The following is a 25,131-nucleotide window of genomic DNA, read 5'->3' on the forward strand; positions in this document are numbered from 1 at the left end:
GGGGTTTTGCATATCAAAGTGATGAGACACACACAGGTATGTATTTCAGTATTTTCTTGAATAATTGCAAATCTTGCTGAACCTGCAGTTAAAAAGGCTTCCACACAGCTTTAATACTTCGTAAATGAATTTCTGTAAAGAGGAAAGGTCAGTGATACAGACTTCAGCAACAGAGTTTGGGGGGAAAAAATAGGTTGAAACCATTAGCATGAATCCAAGCTTACTTTCAGCTGTAATATAAGCAGAGCTAGCAACCAAATATCACAGTGCTGCATTTTACATATTTTTTAAAACCTGAGCATCTATGTGCCCCTAAATTGATGAACCATAAATGGCAGACAACTTTCTGCCACAATTCAACACCTTCCTTCTCTGAATAAATTGCAGAATTTACACACCTTGAACATACATCTCAAAGGTTCCGTCTCTACCCCCCATTTCTGCCTTATTCTTATTTTGCATTATTCTACTAATATTTATTCCTTCTTTTTAATCTACTAAATTTACATTTAGCTTAAAAAAAACCCCAAACCTACAAAACAATATTAACAAAACCTCAAACAACAAGAAAAACATAGTGAATACAGGTGGGAGCAGATTCTATGTGCCCGAGGACTATTTTTCTCAAACATTAATATAAACAGGGAACAAAACAGTTTATCCTGGGAAGGGGAAGGGCAGGCGCTGAGCTCTTCTCTCTGGTGACCAGGACCACAGGAAACAACATGAAGCTGTGTCAGGGGAGGTTTAGGTTAGACATTGGGAAAAGGTTCATCATCCAGAGGGTGCTTGAGCATTAGAACAGGCACCCCAGGTTAGTAGACAGCACTACGTCTACCAGCCTTCAAGAAGCATTTGGACAACATTCTCAGGCATACAATGTGATTCTTGGGGCTGTCCTGTGCAGGGCCAGGAGCTGGACTCGATGATCCTTATGGGTGTTTTTCAACTCAGGATATTCTATTGTTCTATGATCCCCAAACTCCTCTGCTCCTCCCAAGCCTTCAGACAATCTGTCTGTCAGCCATCTTATGATTGCTTTAGAAAATAGAGGTGTGGTAGTTCCCACAGTTCAATCTCTGCAGATGAGCCAGGATTCCACATCCCAATCAGCCACCTCGTACGTCACCTATTACTCACTGGCATTAGTATACAGCCTGCTCTTATAGTCTTATATTGATTATCTCTCCTTACAACATACCACATGCAGCCTAGCTCAAATTTAAAACCTTAGCTGAATGGATAATTCAAGAATAAGGACTATCACAGTGATGACATTATTGCTAGAGATGTTTGGGCAGATGTCTTACATACTTCAAATTCTCCTGTGGCCTTTTTTTTATATTTTTTTCCTCCTCGCAAAGGCAAAGCTTACAACCCTAAAATAAAAAGAGTTCACTTTTAGTCTTCTGCACTTTGCATTTTAATTTTTTTACTTGGAATGAAAATTGAGACAACACAGAGGGAACTTGGCAGATCTAAAACTTGGCAAGAGATAATGAATTTATGTAGCAAACATATGAGAACAAGGATATGTCAGGAGGAATTTGTCTAGGAACTTGTTCTCAAACAGACCAAAAAAAGATGCTAATAACCGAGTTAATAGGGACAGGGGAGTTGTGGGAGGGAGGGCTGTGGAAATTAAAGAAAAATATCCAGGAGGACAAGGCAGCTCAGCTAATTTATCTGCATAACACTTGACAGACAAATGGTACCTTCTGCATCAGCAAAAAAACTGCCTGACAAATCTACCAGTGAGCTTGGTGCTGCTTCAGCTAGAACCCTGTCACAATTTAAAATCTTCAATCCTGTTTTTAGATCGTTTGCCAATATATAACAGCAAATGCAAAAGCTACATATATAATAAAATCTATTCTACCTGCTATTACTAAATTACTTGATTCACTTTTCTGAATTCCGCTGTTTCCATATTCAAATCCTATACTACCTTTCACATGGCAAAAAATGAAGTTTGCAAGCTGTAAGAACTCTGCACCTCCAAGAAAACCCAAACCTACTACCCACCGCTCTGTATTTCAAGCCTTTGAAGCAACTTAGCTGCAAGATTGAAGGACAAGGGCCGAAGATGATAGAGGCAAGCTGCAACCCTGGCTTCTGTGTAGGTTTCAATGTGATGCTTTTCGCGCATCTTCGGTTCTCAGGACAAAGAGCATTTTACAGGAAGAAAACAAATAGGGCTTGGGGCTTTTCATTGCCACCACTGACATAAGTAACAGCACAGTCAGAGACTTTATTATGATGATTTTCAAAAAGAAAGTGCTTAAGCTAGCATCCATGGTTAAGGGAGATTCCTTTACTTACAACCATTCTGTCATTTTTAGAAAGAAGACCTGCCAACATAGTTCTAGACTGAGATTCATTATTCAACTGTTGCCAAAACTACAAAGTCAACTCTGTTCGCTCACCAGAACGCGCCAGTATGCAAATGCAACTGTTTTAATTTGTTAAGTATTTTATTTTTTATTTATCCATATCGAAATTCAAGGATGCTGCAATCCTATTCTTCACTGAGAGAAGGAAGTAAAAACTCCAAGATCTCCCTTTCAGAACCTCCCTAAGCTCTATTAAAAAATCATCTTTAGCCTTTAACAACAGAAACTGAAGTTGTGAGTGGAAACAGTATACGGATGAGCTATTTGGCATTAAGTCATTGAATTTTTTTTCAAAATCAAGATGCTGCTTTAAGCTGACCAGGAGCCCACACAGGGAAATGGTTTGAAATAATTCAAAAGTTTAATTCTTCAGTATGCTCCAAATGAAGCTGCATTATATGTAAGTTCACCAAAACCAGGATCAACTAACCAAATCAGTGAATGAAACTGTATATTAACCCAGACTATTTTAGAGCCATTATGAGAAATTATGTGGAAAGATGCCTTTCTTTACAAAATTTATAGGGGATGCTAACACATATCAGTATTTGATGACACTGCGCACAATCTTGTTGCAGAATCCAGAGGATTTTAACTTTCACTAACATAATTGGGTAAGAACACCTGTGCTGACTATATTTTTCCTGCAGGTCAGAAAACTGGTAGGATACCAGAAAAACATTCCAAAAGAAAAAATACTTTTTCATCTTTGCTTATATCCTCTACTTCTTTCTTTCTTTCTTTCTTATACTCTTGTTGTTAGACTTTGACAGACACTTTTCCAGGAGCTCCTGATAAAAAAAAAAAAAAAATTCTTGATTAGATAGCTTTTGAAATTAAAACTGCCTAAATGGGAAAAAACACCATTTTTTTAAAATCTGAAATTGACTTATCACAACATTCTGTCCAGAGATAACAAGTGGAGTGACTAGTACTTCAGCTGTGAATTTATTTAAATGTAGACATACACATGCAGTATTAGGAAGGCAAAAACAGGATATGAAATAAACATAAGGCATCAGCTCTAAGCTCACTGTCAAGAATATACCAAGGCTTCTAACCACAGAGTTCAGCTGAAGGTAACTATCTGTCAAATGTAATCTGTGCAAGTGAATATGCTTAAGCTGGTGCTATGAATCAACCAAAATTGCTTTGGTCTTATTGACATTCAATTGCAAGAAGTTGCAGCTCATCCAGTCCAATAGACATCTGACAACACCAAGAGTGCTTCAGTGACAGAAAGCTTTAAATATAGATGCAACTATCATCACAATACACATGGAACTAAACTTTATGATCCCTCATACCATCTTCAAAAACAGGTCATCAACTGGATGCCATAAGACTGCATGGTCATCCTCTCTGCCTGTTGCCAATTTCTGCAGTTAACAAATCACTGCAATTTTTAAAAAAAAGAGAGAATACAGATGGACTGACAGAAAAAGATCACTCAATCTTCCATCAGTGTCCCATTAAATCTCTCTCTAAAATCCACTTTTGCCATTATCATCTTTGTTCACTGTTTAAACATAAAATGCCAGATCAAAATTTGTTCAAACTGTTTGCATTAGTTAAGGGCCAGATCTTCAGCCCCTATAAACTGCTTTCAATTTCAGCAATGTCGTTTTACACCTGCCCAAATTCAGACCTCAAATATGTTAAAGTTACTTTTTTTCTCACATCTGTTCTTTACACCTTGAAACAAGATGTCTGATAACATGTGCATGTGGGAGGTTGGACAATAAAGCAACTTGCATACTGAGTCCCAAAAGAAGACACAATTTGTGTCCTAACTTCGCACAAAAGAACGGAATACCACCTGCAACCATGTATGTGTCTGTTTCACTCTTGTCTGTCAGAGAACTTCTGCCATTTCAGTGGCAGATGTTCCATCACAGCACAGTGTCTTTTTCTAAAAATGTTCATATATCCACACCATCTACACAAGTTGTTACTTACCCCTTTGCTTGCCTTCCCTAGCTTTAGCTCCTCCTTGTCTTACAGCAAATTGAAATCATCCCAGATTCACAAACAGATAAAGGCAATTGGGGAAGAAGAAATACATCTACTACATACAGCTTGCAACTGTGTTTAAGGGGATGCACAGTGTAAGTGACTTGGGGGGGAAGAGGGGAGAAAGATTCATATCCATGTTATGAGCACTCTGAACAGTTATGCCCACACTGAGAAATCTAGTGTGAAAAAAACAGGGGACTTGAGGAAGAAACCTCAACAGGGGACCACAGTGACAGAACTGTCTTAAAACAGAAAGGCTGGAGAGGATAAAGGGACAGTAGAAGAAATGGTAAAGAACAGCGAAGGGGAAGGAAAAAGCATAAGGTCGGGAGGGGCAAGTTGTGTCTTTGCCTTTCCTTCTTTTGCCTCAGGCCCATATCGGCCTTTCCTTTTCTTGACTTAACTGGGATGAATTTTAATTGCAGCCTCTCTCCGTGTTTTATACACTATGTACTCTCTACTTGTGTGGAGTGGATTTCCCATTCATCACAGGATTGCAGACAAAAACCCCAGGAGCATTTTGCTTTCCTTCAAAGTTAGCTTTGCTAAAATCAATAACTTTAGGGCTGCTTTATCCATCCAGCACATACCCCCACCCCACAACCATTTCAAATTTCATGATTTTTGATCATTTGATTTTGTGTCTTATCTCCATATACAGATTTATATTTGCAATCTTTCCATAGCAGTTACAATATTCTATACTGTTTCATTACCATATAAAGGCAACAACCTTATAGCAACAGTGGAAACATGCTCTCATTTGTAGTTTAACACAGTCAATATGATAACTGATCTCTAACATTGTTTCCCTTCTTTCTCCTCCTCAATACCCCAGCATTCCTCAAATCAAAGTTCTGGTTTTCTCAGGGACCACTATGTCTTAAATATTTTTATTGCTTGGGCTTTTATTTTCTGATCACCTGCAAGTCTAGTGCAACGGCCAAGAATCACAATTACATTAAACTGTTCTTAACTTGCATGCAAACCACCGAACTTAAAGAAATAGGAAAAAAAAAAAAAAGGAGGGGGTGAGAGCAGGAGTGTTTCCCACTGCAGATCGCAGATGGAGTATCATCCCTCAGCAATATTGTTACATCTCTTCCAGCTTTATATTAACTCTCCCTTCCCTGAAACTGTGTATCTTGGTATTTTAAATCCCCCTTCATTTTCCTGGTTGTCTCTCTTATTCCAATAATATCTTTCTTATCCTTGAAAACGTCACTCCAATTCAGCAGTCTTATTACATATGCTCCTAGCATTTGTATAAAAGATATTTAGCTTTTCTCTTTGCCCTCCTTTACTTTTCTTTTTCACTATCTCCTACAATGTTAATCCCTTCTCAGCAGGAAATGGTTTTCCTTCAATCCAAGTCTTTCTTTTTGTGAATATATCCACTAGTTCAGCTTGAATTCCCTGAAGAACAACATAATTTTTTTTTAAGGGGAGGTGGGAGGGGGGATGGAACATGGAACCCCAGAGTGCTCCTTTCTGTTCAAGATCAAGCTATATATTAATATAAATTTGACCCCAAACAGCCAAACTGGAAAGCAACTGGAATGCAGACCAATCTATAAGACAGTTTACAGGCTTAAGAAAACCTAACAGCTATTTCAATAACAAAGTGTTTAAGATGCAAAAATGCAAATACCAAAATAAGAAACATGTTAATTTTTTGGATGGGATAATATTATTACTGTGTTAAAAATTGAGTAATATAACCCAAACTCAGTTATCTGATAAACCAGGATGAAGACAAAGAAAGATCAATGTGAAAAGAGACAGCTTTTGAAATGGTCTGTATTTTTATAGAATTAGTATTTTGAAAAGCAAACATTGTTTTAAAACAAACAGTTGAATCACAGATTAGTGACCTTTTTGCTAGAGACTATGCATTCCAATTTTAGACTGGTAATTTTCATTTAATCTTTTGTTGGCCAGTACTTCAAAAGTATTTCAGTAGTATGAAGCAGTATTAAAATTGTTAACTACAGCTTTCCACTTTCTACCCAACCAGCACTGTAACAATGAATAATATTCTCTACTGCCAGTGTCAGTAGAGCTGTATCAATCTATTAGGGATGCCTCAGGACAGAATAAATATATCTGGGCAGGGGAGTGGCAGAGAGAAGCCAAGAGCTCAAAATTGCAAAAACAGATTCTGTTAAAAACTAAAGTAATTAACAAATAAGCTTTGCAACAACTATTTTAACCATTGATCAATCTCTGTCCTTTTTACATGGAAAGGTTTAACAAGTGACTCCTGTGCTGTAAATGAGTTCCAAATAAAAAAACTTCAGAGGGTCCTAGCCATCAGATCTGAAAATACATGGAGAACAATTGCTTTCCTGCTGCATAATGACTCTATTTTCCCCAAGTCACAGAACAAATCAGATCCAACATCCAGTGATCACTACAGTAACATGAAAGGACACAAGTATTAAGGATTCAACAAGCTGCTTTTTAGTACTAAAACAGTTATGTAGACTTGCCAAAATTAATTGAAACAAAAGGTCTGAAAGAACATTTTAGATAATCTCATAACAATGCACATTTTCTCTCTGCTCCCTCCATTTAAAATACAGCACAACCACTGATTCAGAATTTTCACAAACTACTTGTAATCATGTAAATTACAGATGAGATGTAGATGTCAAATGAAATATCCCTTCTGAATAAAGTCTCTGTGCTTCACTAGTCAAAGAATAAGCAGATATCCACACAAATGAAGGGGGAAGCTGTTACTAATATACAATTATTAGCCCTGTATTACAATATCAGCTGCATATTAAATTCTAGTCTTTTGAATTGATTATATCTGAAGAATTTTGCACCATTTTGCACCACTCAGTACTGGGACTTGTAAGTCATTCCCAAATATAACGCAAGGGTATATTCGTTCCACAACAACTGAAACAGCTCTGCTGGGACTGAAAGGTTGAAAATCTATCCCTCTGTCTTTTTTGGCTGATGATTTGCATAAGAAGAAAGCAATTATTCTTGCCCTTTGAATGCCTTGCCACAAAAGTTCATGTATCCAGTTAAGGGATTTTTGCAAATAAAGTCTCATCTTTTCTTTCAAGGCTTAGCCTCTTTTCATGGTCAAAGAGCCACAAAACTCTGCCTTTGATTCCTGTCATATTCCTCCCCACAACCTTACTTCAGGCCCTTCCCTTCTCCTCTGTGCCCTGCTTTCTTCCCTCCATCACAAAGTCCTTTAGAAATGGTCATTCAACTATTCCTTTGTAATGTAACTCTCCAACCATCTTTTTGATGACAATTCACTGTAAGCTTCAATTTTCAGTTTTTGAATAAGTGCTTTTCTCCAGAGCATTCTTACTAAGAATCTTACCAGCCAAGCTTTGCCACAGATCCAAACTGTGCTGTTAATGGAACACAGAGCAAAGCTGACTTTGGAGGACAGTGTTTTGGTAGCTTATTGTTGGAAAAAGCTAAAGGAAATAGTTTATGCAGGAGCTCCCTCAACCACATTTTGCTAGAGATGGGCCAGGAGAGGATCGGGGGAGGTTGGTCATAAAATTCATAGTGGTGCCCTGTGCACTTTAGTGTACAGGCCTCAAGCTAAGGCACAGAAAAACCAAGAAGATTACTGAGCAACAGCATAGACAAGGATGTCAACAAACACAATATAAGGAAAAGATAGAGGCCCTTCAAACACAATAAAATACACTCAGAAGTCCAGCAGAAGAGTGGTAATCCAATCTGCTACATGCAGTTATCTGACTTACAGAAAAGAGGTACATCTATATGGCACAAGTCAGTAGTAACTTGAAGAAACAGAGTATCTACTATCAAGACTCAAGTAGGCCACCTAGAGAAGCTCGGAAAGATGACAGACTTTTTCTTTTACCAGTCTTGATTCCAAGAACCACATAAGTACCGTGGGACATTGTCATCAAGCTAGAAAGAGAGAGGCTCATATCTCCGAGTATTGACAATAAATCTTCAAGGGTAAGAATTCCAGTGGAAAAAACCAGAAATTTGCAGTTCTGAAATGTCAGATTAGGAGAAATCTTGATGGTTTATTCTGTGCTGCCACTGAATATCACTTGATGCTTTGCCTACAGGTGCAAGGACGATGAACCTCACATGACATATAGGCCATCTACGATCACAGTCAATAGCAAGGATACACCTAAACACCACCAGAAACGAGAGGAGAGAGGTTCAGGAGGAAAGTATTTTGGTTTTTACTCAGGAGGCAGAAGACAAAAGCCAGTGCCATTCTTTGAAATGCTGCCAGTATCATAAAGGGTCAGACAAGCAAGGCTGTATGATTCTGCACACAAACCGTGCATGGAAAAAAGGATTTAGGTCATTTCAGAATTGAGACACTTTTCTGGAAGAGATAGAATCAAAGAAGGGTCAGTTGCTCCTATACCCAAATAGAGCCAGTTTCTTTGTATATCAAATTAGGAAAGAAACCAAAAGCTGAGGGTAAAAAATAAAGTATCTAAACCAGAAATGTCCTAACTAAGCATGCATGTAGACTGCAGATTGTGACAAAATATGCCTATCTTTGAAATCTAAAGCCTAAGATGTTTGAATCTGAATGTCAGGAATTACATAGATCATACCAGTGAAAAAGCATTGCTACGCCTTAAAGAAAGTTCAAATTTTCATGAAGTACACAAGCTTACTGTATTAAAACATATTACAGAAGCTGGTATTACAGCACATGTTTTAAAATAAAAAGAGCACCTTCAGATTCAATGGAAGATCAGAAAAGCAGCAGGGAAAAAAAAACCAATAAAAAACCCCAAAACCTATTTTCAATTAACCCTGCACAGAGCAAAGAATAATGTGGAAATTAAAATTATAGACATGATGCATGACCAGGTCTTGGATCATTTCTTCTGAGAATCCATCAAATCAAGTCTGCACTGGGAGAACTGGTTGGAAAAGCACATGGATTAATATTGTACAATAGAAAAGGTAACGTGATTTTTGTGGAAAAAAAATCTAGATCCAATTTGAATTCTTTGAAGTAAAGATACATGTGAATAAGGAAGAATTGACCAATATAATACAGTGGCTTTCTAGAAAGGTTTCAAACTTGGGAGAGATTAAATGGTCACATTTCACACTGACAGTAGTTTATCAACGCCAACAATCTCTGCTATTTAACATTTTGTATAGGCTTGAAAATAGTGGTTAGTGAGGTGAAAAAGGATGGAGTGAATGCATCCGGACAGTAAAAGTCAAAGCTTACTTCAAAGTTACAAAGGATTTCAAAATTGTTAACTAACAGACAACAAAGCAGCAGACTAAATGTGTTAACCTGAAGGTAGTAGACAAGAGAAATATATTCTTAGCCATGTAAACATAATACTAAATTCTGAACTGTCGCTGCTCCAAGCAGTCTTGCAGTCACTGTAGAGAGTCATTCACTAATGAGTAAAGAGGAACACATTCCTTATTGGGAAAGAAATGAAAAATAAAACCATAAAACTTTATTGTTTAGAAACTTAAAGTGCAAAGTCCCTGGAACAATAAGTGGAGTTCTGACCCTTGCGTCCCCATATAACCCCAAAAGTTTTGAAAAGATCAATAAGGATGAACAAACTGCAGAATGGCTTCAATACAAGGAGAGATCTTGTTTATAAACAATTAAAACATGTGATCAAGTTCTATAATCAAGCATAGTAATCATAAATAGAAAGAAATTAACAAAAGACATTGGCAAAAAGAAATCGCCAGACAGCAGATTTAAAATAAAGAACACTTTCATACAGCCATATTTCCATATGTGGAAGTCATTGCCATAAGACTGCAATGCCAAAATATAAATTATACATACGCCAATATATAAATTATAAGAAAAAGAACTAGACTATTAAACTAAAAACAGGTCAGTCAGTGGCTATTCAATACAGTCTAGCTTAAGAAGCTTCAAAACTACTGATTGTCAGAAAATAGGTCAGTGATATATCTAAAAGAAAGCTGTGCCTGTGCCTCTACTTTTCATTCATACTTCAAGACAGACTATCTAGACAGACTGTCCAACTGACACAGCAGACCTTAAATGATGCAAAAATTACAACATTATTGAGCTGAGGCACTGGAATGAGATATAGGGACAGAAGGAGTTCCTCCTCATCTTTCATCCCAGAACCTTCTACCTTCTAGCCAAGCTGACAAGTTGTTCAGTGCCAGGAAATATTCTTTTCTTCCATGAGAAGATGATACATGTGAAGTCTTATCACAAGATGCCTCCTGTGGACTGCCACCACCACACATGATTTTGCATTGTATGAGATCTACACGTGTCATTTATGTCACCCTCCATTTGCTGCATGCACAGATGTTAACATGAGATGTGAGAGAGTTCACACACAAATAATGGAGGTTGCACAAAGGACAACCTAAAAGTTTCATCTTCCATTTCTGCATCAGATTTCTGACTTAAGTCTGTCTTTAAGCTACAAAAACCTGAAATGTAGCAATTACTTAAAAACAAAGAAGCAAAATAAAATAAAACAAAAATCCAGGAAAAGCAGAAGCTGCTCTATTTGGCTGTGCTCATGAAGATTTTAGACTCATCAAAAAAAGTTTCAAGTATCTCGTGAAAACACTTAGCAACTAGCACATCACAAAGAGGGTAGGACAATGGTTCACAATATCTGTGATCCATCTTTACCAGCAAAGACTTAGAAACCAGTTGCCAGTTTTCTGTTCACATGCTGTATGTTGTGCCAAAAACTACCTGATGGAGGACCTTCTGCCCACCTTGCAAATGGGATATTCTAAATGGTGATACTGCACTGTGCAACTACAAGCTTGATCTCCCCAAAAGGGAATCAAATTCAAGCATATCAGCAGGGCTCTTCAGTAACACAGGACTCCAAATAGACAGAAGGCAAACCTGTATCAACAAGAACCCTTTCTATACACAAAACTGATAACGTAGATGTACCGTGAGTGTCATCCTAATGTTTTATACCAAGAGCGATATCAAGCACACAGAGACACTTCCAAACTCTCCAAGTTTCTCCCTACACAAACGTACAAGTGAAAGAGCATTCATCAGCTGCAGAAGTGTTCCTAAAGTTCTACCAAGCAATACATATCTGAACCCACTCAAAATACATAAATATGTATTTAAGAGATCAGTTCAGAAGCAAGGGCTATCTAGTTAAAATATTGTTTATATATCTCCCAGTAGGACTCCATATTTCTAGCAGTCTTAAAATAGTTGATTCTAATGACCACCTTAATTCACAGGACGTTGTTAAACAACACAGAGCTCTTTCAGTTCTTCTAACTCCAGTTACACAATTTTTACTATTATTCTTAATATTGAATTTGAACACATAAAGAACACCTTTCAAAACATTCTCTCTAAGCAGTAGGCAAGTTACTTGCATTTGGTATGACATACCTTTTAGATTAATATGCCACCACAATCTTAAATAACAATTATTTTTTAAAGAATATGCTTAAAATTACATTTTAACTTTAACTACACATGACAGACACATGTATTGCATATTATTATGGTCACAAGAATTTTGATTCCCAGCTATTAATTACCCTAAAAAAAGAAGTTATGGTATGTTTAGGAAGACTCAAAGTTATTTCCTAATTAAACACCAACACCACCCCTGCCCTGCCCCCCCTTTCTAGAGCAGCACAAACCATTATTTATCTCTACTTTACTCAATTTTATCTAATAAAATAAAAATTAAATTAAAAATCAAAAGCACACCACACACCAAAAATACAACTCTAAGAACTGCGGGATACTTAAAGATTTGAGACTAGGGGAAAAAATGAAGGCAAATCATTCTTAACATAGTGCTTTCATTATTAAAAATACAATTTAATTGGCTGCAGCATACTTTTGTATAAGGAAACAAACTGCTTGTAAAACAAATTGAAAATTGATGGTTTTCAAATCTTGTCTGAAACTCTCCAGACAAATCAGGCAAACCATTCAACACTACCTCCTCTCAACACTGGCTATACAAAGGCTTAATTCCACTCCTACCATGTATAACAAAGTCTGGGCAGACTTCAGTGGGATTTGCAATTGCAATTGAAAAAACACATTCACAATTTCCAGAATGTAGTCAAGATGGCATTGACAAAACCTGTATTTTTGCCATTCTCTGAAATTAAAATCTTGGCACAGATGAAGTTCCTTGTCTTGTATTCCCAGGCAGCTGTTAGACTATAAATTTAAATCTGCAAATAAACTTATATTCAGGAAAGAAAGGAAGTAATTTACGAGAGACTGTAAGTGAAGAGTACATAGAGGTATCTAGGAAATATCCCAGTTTCCCCAGAAGTTGAAGCTACAGCAACAGAGTTTTCAAATTAACACAGTCAGCATCATAGCACCCATGGAACAGGAGGAGAAGAGGCAAAAATCACAGTAGGACTTCTGGACACAGGAGCAAAAAGAAGTTATAGTAACGTCCAAGAACCCCAAGGCTGCAAGTTCAGCCTGGGTATCTGAATGGCCTGGTCAGGTTAGGGTTAGGAATGCTGAACCAGCTGCCAAGAGAGCATAGCTCACTGTGTCTGTGCACAGTTCTCTAAACAGACACTCAAATACATTACAGACTGTAATGTGAGTTTTATTTCTGCTGTCTGGTGGGAGCATTGCACCAACCATATGGATAGACTGCATCCTCCTAAATATTGTCAATACACAATTGCAATTAATAGACAAGAAGCTTCAATATGTAGAATTGACGCACACTCTCCCCTCCCTTCTTGGAACTGACAAACTAATCCTAACAGATAGTAAGTGATGACTTCACACTTACTTTGAGATCAAAGTGATTTGTTAAATTAAAATGCTTTCTTGAGGCCTCATGTCCTTACTAAACTTAGGGACTATACAGTTTAAAACACCTTGTATTTAGTAATACATACACAGGGAGTGTATAGAATAAATGTTTGCCTCCCTGCTTTTAAATCTCAGGATCTTTGCTTTTAAAATAAATTTTAAAGTATTCAAAAACTTGTGCAGAAAATAAAAGGATTTCACAAATTGAAAAGGACAAGTTTTCTCTTGATAGTCAAACAGTTATGATGTAAAGCGGTCTCATTAAATCATAAGTACTTTAACCTTTTCTTGAAAGAACTGGAAGATTTAAAGATTTATAAAGAAATTTTGCCTAAACTAGGAAATGACTCATATTTGACAAGTATTGAAATGATAATGCTGATTTCAATAGGCACTCTAAGAGCATTTTCCTCCCAGGAGAGTAATTCAGTCACGGTTACCTCTCTGCATTTAGATTTTAAACTTACTTTCTAAAGCTTTTAATGTTCTATAGTCTGCCAAAACATGGCAGAGTTACACAGATATGATCAGGCAAAATAAAGGCTAGTAAAAAGACTATTTTTATAATTGCAGACACTAAATATGAAACAAAAACATCAATCTGACATGTTCTCAAAGAATCTCCTGTTTCAGCAGCCTTGGTTGTATCTGCAAATTCATGTTTAAATTCCACTCTTCTTAATTGGTTAAATAAATTCTGAAGTATCAAAGGGAAAGTGAAAGACTCTTAACAGTGAAAATAAAAAAAGAAAATACACAATGGAGCTGCTGTTACTAAGTGGCATAAATCTGATTTTGGTTTCACTTTGCAGAGATAATAAGATACACAATTGGCCTTAATTATGTGTTGCTATGCTTTCAAATTTTTTATTTCTTTAAAAGTTAAGATTTTAAGACACCACTTTTTCCGAGGTTTCACTCCAGAGTATATATAAGACTCTTTTAAGTTAAGGCTATATATCTTTTACTCCACTGTGTACCTTCAGAGTTTCTACTAATATACACCTAAAAATATACAGTGAAAAATACCATTAAATCAAGATGAAACACACAGAATGACCCTAAAACTTTCAGAAGCCTGAAGGACTTAATCCTCACCAACTGAAATCAACTAGAATAGCAGCAGTAATTTCAAGGAAACGGGATTCACAATTTCTGGCTGTATAAAAAAACAAAACCAAAAACCACCAAACAAAACTGTTTGAAATTGCAAAATGAAAAAATAACTTCCTTTAAAAATCATAAGCAGTAGAAAATAAAGATAGACATCATTAGAGAAAAATAAGTCATATTAACTGAAAAGCAGGAAAATAATTGTCAAAATTCACTTTTGTCGCAAATCCACTTCAACTTAGCTAAGCAGACCTTTTCAAGTTTGACTTTTCTCAAATGTTTACTGGGTATAAAGAGCAAAGAAATGAATAGCCAATAGTTCTGTCAGCAACAGACTGCATATTAAGGAGACTGCAAAAACTATTAAAAAGTATGAAGTTAGTCTTAGACTGATGCCATCTCGTCTCAAGTAATTTTTTCAACAGTCCATTCCAAGACCATTAATGACTCATGTCCACTATCCTGCTGGCAGTGGTTGTCACAGTAATATTGCAGAGAAAAGGAATAAAAAGAAGAAAAATCCCATAGTCCACCCCATAACTATGGATTGATATGAATTACCATCTCCTCCTACTTCAGCAATTCTCTAATGATTACCTACTACTTTGCATTTTGTAATACCAATTTTATTTCATGCCAGTTCCTATAGTCTTTTTGGTCACGTCATTCTTTCTGTATGACATCTTACTATTCCTCTTTCTGATTATGTCTGTTACCAGCTAGTATTATTGGTGCACTCTTAATATTTCTGCCAAGATCATTAACAAAAATGTAACACAAGGCTGGTCCAAAAACATTCTCAAACAATTCAATAGGGTTTTTTCTTCCCCTCTCCCCAGGATTATAAGCAAGTTCCTTTGAGCAGTATCTATTGCCAACCCTTCCCATGAGCATTCCCTTTGACCCTACAACTTCTCATAGGTTGTCACATCAATGCTAAACTGAACTCCAGATAGAGGAAATCTGACACATTTACTTTGCTTGAAAATCAGCTTTCTCATCAAAAAAAAGCTAAGAGGTTAGACAGTGATGAGCTATCTATAGTAAATCCATGCTGCATTTTATCCCCTTTTTCATTTAGCTCCACATCTTTATCTATTTCTTCAAAGATCTTTTCTAAATCCTCATATGCCACTGTGTCAAGACAAATAGGTCTGCATTGCCAAAATCCATTTTCCTTCCTCTTGATACGGGCTTTGGCTGGGATGGAGTTAAATTTTTTCACAATGCCCTGGATGGTGCTGTGTTCCAAATTTGTGGCTAAAACAGTATTGATAAAACTTATTGCTGAAGAGAGATTGCCCAGTGTCAAGCCTTTCTCTTTTCCCATGTTGACTCCCCATCCCACTTCAGAGGTAAGCCAGGCTTGGGCCAAGAAAGTAGGAAGGGAGACAGCTGGGACAAAGGGATATTTCATACTGTATAATCTCATGCTTAGCAATAAAAATTGGGGTAGAAGAAGAAATTTGAGGAGACAGGGATTTTACTTCCAAGGTGGCCTGCTGCTAAGAAATTGGCTGGGCAGTTGTCTGCTTGTGGGAGGTGGTGAGTGATTGCCTTAACACCATTTCTTCCCTTCCCAGACTCCTTTCCTTCATGAGTTTTTCCTCACTTTTGCTATTGCTATTGTCTCCCCTGTTCCACTGGCAGGGATGAGGAGAGCCCAGGTGCATGGCTGCTGGCTGGCATCAGTGCATGACACTCTTCCTAAATATAAGCATTACAGCTGCACCTCTGACTTCGTAGATTTGCACAGAGTACCTCTTTGTCAAAGGATTTTATGTTCCAGTTCTTTCGTAATTTTTGGACAATGACCATCTGATTGCAGCTGCACATACACAATAACCTTGCAAATTCATGATTCTACCTCTTTATGATCACTTCTGTTTCCATATATTAATTTCTGTTACCCAGGTTGGGCTTGTTCTGTGACTCTTGGTATTAAAAACAGAAGCAAAGTATTTATTTATTCTGGGACCTTACTCAAATCATCCTTAATCTCAAGCACACTTCCACTATACACAGGTCTTGCCTTCTTACACAAAACCAAAAAATCGTACGAACTTTTTACCATTTGACAGTTTAATTCAGATCAACATCTTTATAATTCTAGTTCTATTCCTATTCCTACACAGCATTCTCTGTGAATTTGCTTCCCCATTTCCCAGTGCTCACACTCTGCCATCTTTAACTGCAGAGATGCTTATTTACTCAGATAAGCCTGAAGATTACATGTCCATTTTTTCACTTTAAGGGCAGAAATTTCTCTTAATTATATTACATTAATTTTAAACAAGTTCCAGGCCTTTTTTTCCATTCAATTTTTTTTCCATTCCGGACTCCACAGCTTACCTTGTTTTATTAAAATAGTTCTATTTGTTTGTTCTCTTTGAAACCCAAAAGTGCACTTAGAGAACCAAAGAACTGTTTATTCTTCTATTTCATCTGACTTTAGTTATGAATGCTCATCGTTATTCTTGAGACCTACATCTCTGATAATGCCCTCATCACTTAACAAAGCTGGTATATCCAGACTTTCTGCTTCAGCAGCTACTTGATGAAGAAACCTTTCATGCAGAACATACAGGAATGTTTGGGCCCTGCTTTTGTTAGTAGAACTTAAATTTCCCAGCTACAAACTGGAAAATAAGTCTCTGCAATGACACAGTTCTTAATAGTAGTTCCCTCTAACGAATTACACATCTAAATCCAAACCCAAGGATTTAAATTCCTAGATTACCTCAGTAGAATTAATTTACTAGCTTTCTCTTTCCCTAGAATTATTTTATTCCAAAGAAATTATTTTCAATCTGTGCTACTCTTTCTTCTTTCCTTCCCTCTTATCATTTAATTACTATTTGGTGCTATTCCACCATTTAGCATTCACTGTCATCATTCCTGAGTAGGCATATGCACTTACACCTGAATTCCAAACATATCTGCAATCCTACCATATTTTTCCTCTCTGTAAATTCACTTTCACATCTGTAACCAATACTTCACACTCCTCCTCCGTCACAGTGCCTGTAGCCTAGCATCTATGTACAAATAGTTCAGTTTTTCTCACTGACCACAGTAACTCCCCTGTTTGCAGGCCCCCAGCTCCTACTGATTGTTTGGCTTGGAGACCTTTGGCCTGAATCAGTATCATACACATCATTATCACATACCACTACTGTCTGAAGACATAGACACTTCCATATGTGTGTTACTTTTGTGTACATTTGTATGGTCTCTCTCATATTCTCATTTTGCATTTATATCTCCATTTACAATGGACAGCTGCTAAAAGAAAAACAATACAAACAAAAAAACCAAATTTTTGCCTAAAGTTTCATAGCCAGTCCTAGGGATAAGTGGATCATGCTGCAGCCACTATCACCTTTTATGGAAAGCTGAATCCTGCAATACCTCAAAGCAGAGACCATAAGGTTCTACCTTGAGCTCAGAAACTTAGAAAAGGTATTAAGCCCGCAGTTCCTTTAAGGCTCTAGAAGCTATGCCTCTTTACTCCTTCTATGAATTGAACAACTTTCCTCAAAGAAACAAAGGACTAGATTCTACAGGGTCCTTCAGGTTTCTTTGCAATATAATTCAAGATATGTGTGTGTATTTAACCAGCCCTTTCACTCTTCACTTGGCTATCCCAGGCTCTAGCAATTTCTGAGGCTAGTACAAAATGCAGCTGACAGCAACAGCAGTAATATAGCACCCTTGAGTGTTTGAAGTGTAAAGTTCATTAGTTCTACCTTAAGGTCACTCTTTTAATCCAACAGCCCAAACCTTATTCGCACTACCATGCTCTTACCCTGGAAAAAAGAAAACTGAAAAAAAATGAAGACATCAGCTTAGATACCTCTTACAAGTGACAAGATCAGCACTAAAAATCCAAATCACAGTCAATACCTTTTAGCAAGTTTCAAGAAAGCAGCAAAACTATTCTTGATTGTGCTGCAGACCAAATGAAATTTAATAGAACGGATAAAGGAAATGAAGGAAGGAGAAGATAAACATTTCAATACCTGATAATTGTGTTTTATAATTATTAGTTGAACTTGGCTTACAAATAGAATTTACTAGGGTGTCTTTTGGGAATTACAAGACATGCAAACAACAGAATTTTAATTTATTCTGTGTTTGTTTACTGATTTTGGTACATACAGTCTAAATTTTAACAAACTCAATTTTGCTTTATCCTCAATGGATATTTGTACACTTATTAAAAAGTTATGTCAACAGAAGACTCTTAGAACACAGGGATTGTGCTCTAACAATTCTAAACCATATTTTTAAAATAAGAGGTAATAGCTCTGTCACTTATTACGTTGGCTGATTATGCACAAACTCATACATTTACTTACGTGCATTGTAAGAATATTTTAAAATTAAATGAGACACACCTCTGTAAGATAAGTAAATTAGCACGTATAGATCAAGATGACATTCTCTTCTTTAGGAAATAATTTGAGACCCAAGACTAATTGGTAATGTCAGATATAAGTAGCTTTTCTTCACCTCACAAACTCATGTTCTTAAAGGTAAGAATTTTCAGCCCTGTTCAGTCTACTCGTTCAGAAGAATGGGAACAGCATTTCTTTCCAGTGCTAAATCAGCAATTGCCTCAAAATGAACTCTCAAATTAAGATTCTTACCTACATGACTCAAGAGTTATCATTTACATCCCCCAATTTATTCCTTTATATTTATACAGTTATCCCATTCTCACACAAATATTAAATAGTTTTTATTTTACTCACCTGCACACTAAGATGAATCCATTTCTTCACAAGAATTCTCCCCAGTGTCATTACTTTTATTGGTGGCTGCAAACCATTTACTGTGCGATAATAAAACATGGTCTCTTTCTCAGAGATTGTGAGTTTGAACACAGTCTGCCCATCAATAGCCTTTTCTATCACACACCTTTGGAAATAACCAAGAAAAACAACATAAGGTCAGAGGCACACACATATACACATTCTTGCCAAGGTGCTATCCTGTAAAGTGATGCTAACCTGTATGTATTAAAATAAACATTAAAAATACAGCTCTTGAGAAGATGCTCAGTGACAGTGAAAGTCACAGGATGTACTAAGTGTAGAAGAACTTTAGCAAAGATAGCTTCTGTCTTCATCTGTAAGGTTTTTGGGTTATTTGGGGGTTTTGGTGGGGGTTTTTTGATTAGTTGATTGGTTTGGGGTTTTTTTCACGTGTAGTGTGTCCAACCCCTGTTCACTTGGGGGTGGCGGAGGGGTCCACTTTGTCTGCTTTCTTCACATTCCATTACAGAAACCACAATGACTGGCAAGCACTGTGCAAGTCTCTGCTGCACTCTTCATACAAAGCTGTACAACTCAGCACTTTAATTTGGAGGCACTTTAATTTTCCTCAGTCTAACTGGACAAATGTAATATAACCACAAAAAGCAGTACAAATTACATGCTTTGGAAATAAGTCTTCCATCTTTCCACCAAATCTGTCCAGGTAAGATAGCAATGACACCAGCTTACCTTACATTCTCCCTTTAGCACAGCCTTTCTTTAACCTGAGAAACTAGAGCAAGGCAAGGAGGATATCCAGCCACTCATCAGGATTTTTTTTCCCCCACAAAGAATTTCCATCAATAGCAAATGCAACAACTATGTATTTTATTAAGGTAATCATCAGTACAAGAAAAATTATAAAGTTCTACCCTTCCTATTTCAGCTGCTTGAGAAATACAGCCCTCAATTTACTGACCCAGGAAAGGTCAAATATTTTAACAGTTACACTAGACTAAATTAGTGCACTAAGTCACAAGAGAGAAGCATATAAAATTTGTATGAGATTGGGATTTACTTAGACGTATTTCAGAGGGAAAAAAATAAAAACAAAAAAACCCTATCTACTGATAAGGGTCTTCATCTACCTTGCATTTATAAAAGTATCAAAAAGGCTGTTTTTTTGATATTGCCATTATTCATTAATTCACCTTTAAATCCAAGAGAAAAATTAATTACTGCTGGAATGTTGTCAATGAAACACCTTGCAAAATGCAGACTTCTGTTTTCCCAACCTTACTAAAACCACATTTGTTAATAAATTGTCCACTGGTCTTTTCAATATTTTGTTTGCTTGTAAACATGCTAGTTTTGTTAGATAATAAATGTGAAGGAAGGCTCAGCTAAGTAGCAAAATATTTAGGAACTGGATTTACCCAGTTCCTGGATAAACAATAATTGGATAATCCAGGTTTTTGTTTATTTTAGTTATCTAAAACAAACATCCCCACATTGTTTTTATCCCCTAAGGTGTCATGACTTTAAGAAGGGAAGCGACCTTGATGTACATCACTTTGAAAACTGGAAAGAACAAATGTGAATTGTGACTTACTAGTAAAAGAGGAAAATCAAGAGGGAGAGAAGAGGGAAGGAAAAAGAAAAAAAGAAAAAAGAAAAAAGAAAAAGCCAAACTAGTGCTAACATAGGTGAAATAGGTAAAAGCATAACTTCTGAATCTGAGCACGATTTTCCATTCCAGCCATGATTATAGAGAGAAGCCACTGTTCTTTGTGAAGTTTTCAACTTCTGGTAACCTGCAGTCCCACAGAGCCAATTCCTAACTACATATATCTCAGTGGTGGGTTTGGATGAGAAAAAAGCAAATAACACAAATCTGCTCAGTCAGCTTTCAAAGAGAAAAATATTCTACGATATCTAACGTGGCTGCACCGGTGATCCCCACTCATCAACTGGAGCACTTGCAAATGGGAACATCTGCACTGGCTCAAATCAGATGAATGGTATCTTAAGGCAAATCCCCCTTCAAGTCTAATTCCTAACGTAAAACATCTAAATGGATACAAAGTAATAGGATACTATTTTAGTCTCTCAGACAAATAAAGTTAAAAAAATATATGTGCTACGCACTTCACAATCAGGCAATTCCTGCTGATCTTTTTGCATGTAAGCAGGATCTAATCTCATTTCTCACCCACATCCAGTGTCTCCTGGTCATCTAACTTCCAGTTACTCCAGTTCACACTACATTGATATAAGCTGCCTATAATGATTACTCATACATGCTAAGCTTCTACTCATATTCTTATCCTATTCCATTGTGAAGGGTTATCATCATATACAGTTTCCTATATTTTGCTAAGGCTTACATACGCGCTACACACAGGCTTACTGAAAGCAATTATATTAACTGATGGGTACATGCAGCAAGAGAGGAAGCACGAGGAAAGAGTGAAATTCAGGGGCAAGAACTCTGCTCACTTACTGCACTTACTGCCTAAAGGGAAAGTAAATTTAAAGACTGGCACACAAATGTCAGTGCTTTCTCACTATTCTCTTGCTTTTCTTCAATATTTCCAATATGCAATGACTTAAAAGCATGCCTACAATTATCTTAGAGGAACACTAGGGCTTCAAATAAATCCATAAAATCAGTCAGGTGACTTCCCTCTCTTTTTGTAGCAAAGTGTATTCTTTTCAGACACATAAGAAAAGCTGGTCTATGAAACTGATGAATAAAATTCTTGGTGTCTCTGCTTATCCACATATATTTCATCACAGTCTTTAAAGAGCCTTCAGACCTTGGATTCTCACATCCCTCTCTCATTTCAACTAGCACTTCTAACAGAAAAATCCTGCTATTCTCTTACATGGGTACATGCATAACAGAAATGTCACAGGATGTAATGGGATACTATGCAGCAACACTCCTAGCTTCTTTCCTAAGCACACTCTCACAGCCAGATCACATAAAATTTAGCATAAAAACACACTAGTATGGCATGTCCAAAACACATGGGTCTGCTGTACCTGATGTAAGAGCACTTTACCATTAAAAAACATAGCTTGTTAAACTTTCAATCATTCTACTAGTAAAATGAGTGGCTAGTTCTGGCTGATCTTCCTAGTCCTTTGGTGGCAGCACAAAAACTTCATTAGAATGCATCCCAGTTCCGTGAATTTCCTCTGCTGTGATAATGGAGTTTAAAAGGTCTCACAAATGACATGTAACAGGGACAATTCCCCATCAGGGACTGCAAAATGTAGGACAACTGGTAAGTCAAACTCCATCTGCCAACCTGACGGACTCACTAAACCAATAATAAAAGGGAAAGCATCTTAGTTTGCTGGCAAATTATTTCTCGTTTGTAAGACGCCTTCTGAGTCAAGCTTCACACGTGCAGTGGCTACACACGTGCAACTACTGTTCCATCACAAGTGGAGCTCTGCATTCTTTTTATGAAGAAAGAAAAAATTAACACACTTCTTTCTGTGAACAGTGGGAAAAAAAGCATGTGGACAGTGACATCCTGACCACTGGAAAAACTGTTGTCCAACTTCAATTTCCAGGCCTGGGCTTCACCACTGTCATTTCTACATGTTTAGTAGCAGCAATCTCACAAGGCAGAAGAATGAAGTCATCTATTACAAAAATTGAATAAAAACATTTAAATTTTAAAGTGATCTATAAAACCCACTGAACAGGAATATGTATATTGTGTAGTTATTAAAACAGTAGCAATTGAAAGTTAATCTTTTACACTATTCCATGGATTTATCAGTCATCCTAGAAGTCTGGTTTTCCTCACAGAACTTAATCATTTGAACCTAAGGACATAACATTTCATTGTTTTAGGTTTCATGCATCAAAAGCCTATACCATTGACAAAGAGGTTTCACAGATCTCACTCAACACGTCACTGCAGCAGCTTGCTTGGAAATTAGCAGCACATTTCTGCTTCAAGTTAGGCATGTGCTCTGCTGAACAAGACTGATATGCCCACGTGTGTGAACATGAACTCATGGCATAGGACAACACCAGGAACGGACTTTCTGACATAAAAGATTCAACCATTACTTAGAAAATGCTGTCTGTAAAAAACCAAAGGCCAAAGCTGCAGAGACGCCTTTCAACATACCACCGTCTGAGCTGATCTAACTTAAACTCAAACTAAACTCAGTTTTGCTCTGCAGATCTCATTTATTTCCCCTACATAGTCAAAAATTCTATAGTTAGGTTGATTTTTTTTAAAGGTAATTATCATTGCATAAAACAGACTATAATTTTACATTACAAATTTAGATATTTCTGCTGTCTCTGATGATTTTCATACCCCTAGACAAGTTACTATTTCCCAGTAACATGCAAAATAGGTATCAAGAATGCCTCAAGAGCATATTACTAGCTTCATTCTAAGAATAAATTAGGAACACGAGTACAAAAACATTTGTGACATATACTCTGAAGAAGCATACTATACTTTTTGCGTGCTTTATTTTTTAAAGAGGATCTGCATAGCAAAGGTAAGAAAGAGTAGGATGCCTCTGCATTTTGTGATAGATGAAGGGAACCTTTTTTGCAGGATCTGGGATGTGTTTTTCGAAAAGCAGGTTTTTCACTACAGTAAGGCCCAGTCAGGCCCAGTCACTTATAACAGCAATATTTCCTAAAAACGCAACATGTAAGCAAACAGGAGAGGGAGCACGCTTAGCCACCTTTATTTTGTGAACACCTAGGGAAACTTCACTAGCAATTTGAATAGTGGTATCGTTTGTTCAAGTAGCAGCACAATCTCTCAGTCAGGCAGCATTCCTCAGATCTTCCAGAAAAACCACGACCTTTTTTTTATGGCTCTTCAATATTCATTTTTCTGGCTTTCCTTGTTTGTTTTTAAGATATAAACTTGTGCTGGAGGATTCCTAACATTTAAGATAACTTTTTTTCCATCATGAAAGCAGCAACAGCATAACCCTCTGACGACATAATTTTCTAGAAGTTTGTAGAAGGAATGTGAATTAGAAATACAAATTTCTATTTTTGAGAATAGATCTGTACATTATGTATGAACAGTTCCCACTGAAAGCAATTGGACTATCATCTGAGTCAATGCCACTGAAACTGAAGCTACTTGTCTTGACATCTCTGAAGACCCCAACCTAAATACAGCTTTAAAAACGTCACAGTTTCTCACTGCAACCTTTAAAATTTTAAATAGCTTGCTTATAATGACTGTGACTACAACGACCAATTTTTTTAAGAGCACCAGGAAAGTAAACACCTTCAATACTACTTACATTACACCTTCTTGCTCAGGTTTCAACCATACAGTTAACGTAAATGAAGCTGGAAGCCTTGGAAAACGGGGAGTAGAAAAGCAATCCTTGTGATTATGAAAAATAAAACTGGAAGCATTGCTGAAAGACCCTGGATGCAAGTCCCTTTTGTCCTCTGTGATGCAGGTACCAAGGCCTTCTGAAAGAAGTGGTTTGTAGGATGAAGGGGATGACCTGTATGGACATTCCTGAACACAAAACCTCTGGGTGCAGGATATAATACTTTGAACAGCTACTGAGCTATGACAAAAAGTACTTCGGTCTGGCAGCCCACAAGTGGCTTGAGTTGGCACGATTGACACGTTCTTGAAAGCTCCCACATTTTCAAGCCTAGGGAAATGTCCCTGAGAGCTGACCAACACAAAGGAGTCATAATAAGTTAAGATTAATGTTTCAATAGCATGAAACAAGAAACGACACCTCAAGGAAAGAGCCCAGCAATTCATGTTTACAAAAAAGCTCCTCCTGATTAAAGCATTTGTAAATAAATAATGATGTCCATGTCGGTAGCAATGTCCTCAGGTGGTGTGCTTTAAGAGTTTATGTAGCATTTCATCCTCAAAACGCTCGTGCAAGGGCTCAGTCGCAAGGGACATCTACGTCTTCTGGCCAGCGAAATGCACGTGGGTGACAGCCAGGATCTGCAAACCATAGAAAAGAGACACAGTCCGTAGGAGGA

General features: G+C 37.0%; 1 protein-coding gene across 8 annotated transcripts in view; it reads right to left on the reverse strand.

Annotated features, from left to right (window-relative positions):
• The window catches only part of USH2A (usherin), a 379,012-nt gene that overhangs the window by 353,140 nt on the left and 741 nt on the right, over positions 1 to 25,131 (reverse strand). For 7 of the 8 annotated variants that reach the window (XM_027681679.1, XM_027681681.1, XM_027681680.1 and 4 more), the window contains exons 2-3: positions 24,414 to 25,093; positions 19,098 to 19,263 (exon numbers count right to left, since the gene is read on the reverse strand). In XM_027681679.1, the coding sequence (XP_027537480.1) occupies positions 19,098 to 19,263; positions 24,414 to 24,898 (651 nt within the window). In that variant the 5' untranslated portion in view covers positions 24,899 to 25,093. The remainder of the gene's footprint in view (positions 1 to 19,097; positions 19,264 to 24,413; positions 25,094 to 25,131) is intronic. The other variant, XM_027681684.1, reaches the window with a different exon arrangement.

Source organism: Neopelma chrysocephalum, unplaced genomic scaffold (assembly GCF_003984885.1).
Source record: "Neopelma chrysocephalum unplaced genomic scaffold, ASM398488v2 Primary Assembly neopelma1_61b, whole genome shotgun sequence".
Lineage (NCBI taxonomy): Eukaryota > Metazoa > Chordata > Aves > Passeriformes > Pipridae > Neopelma > Neopelma chrysocephalum.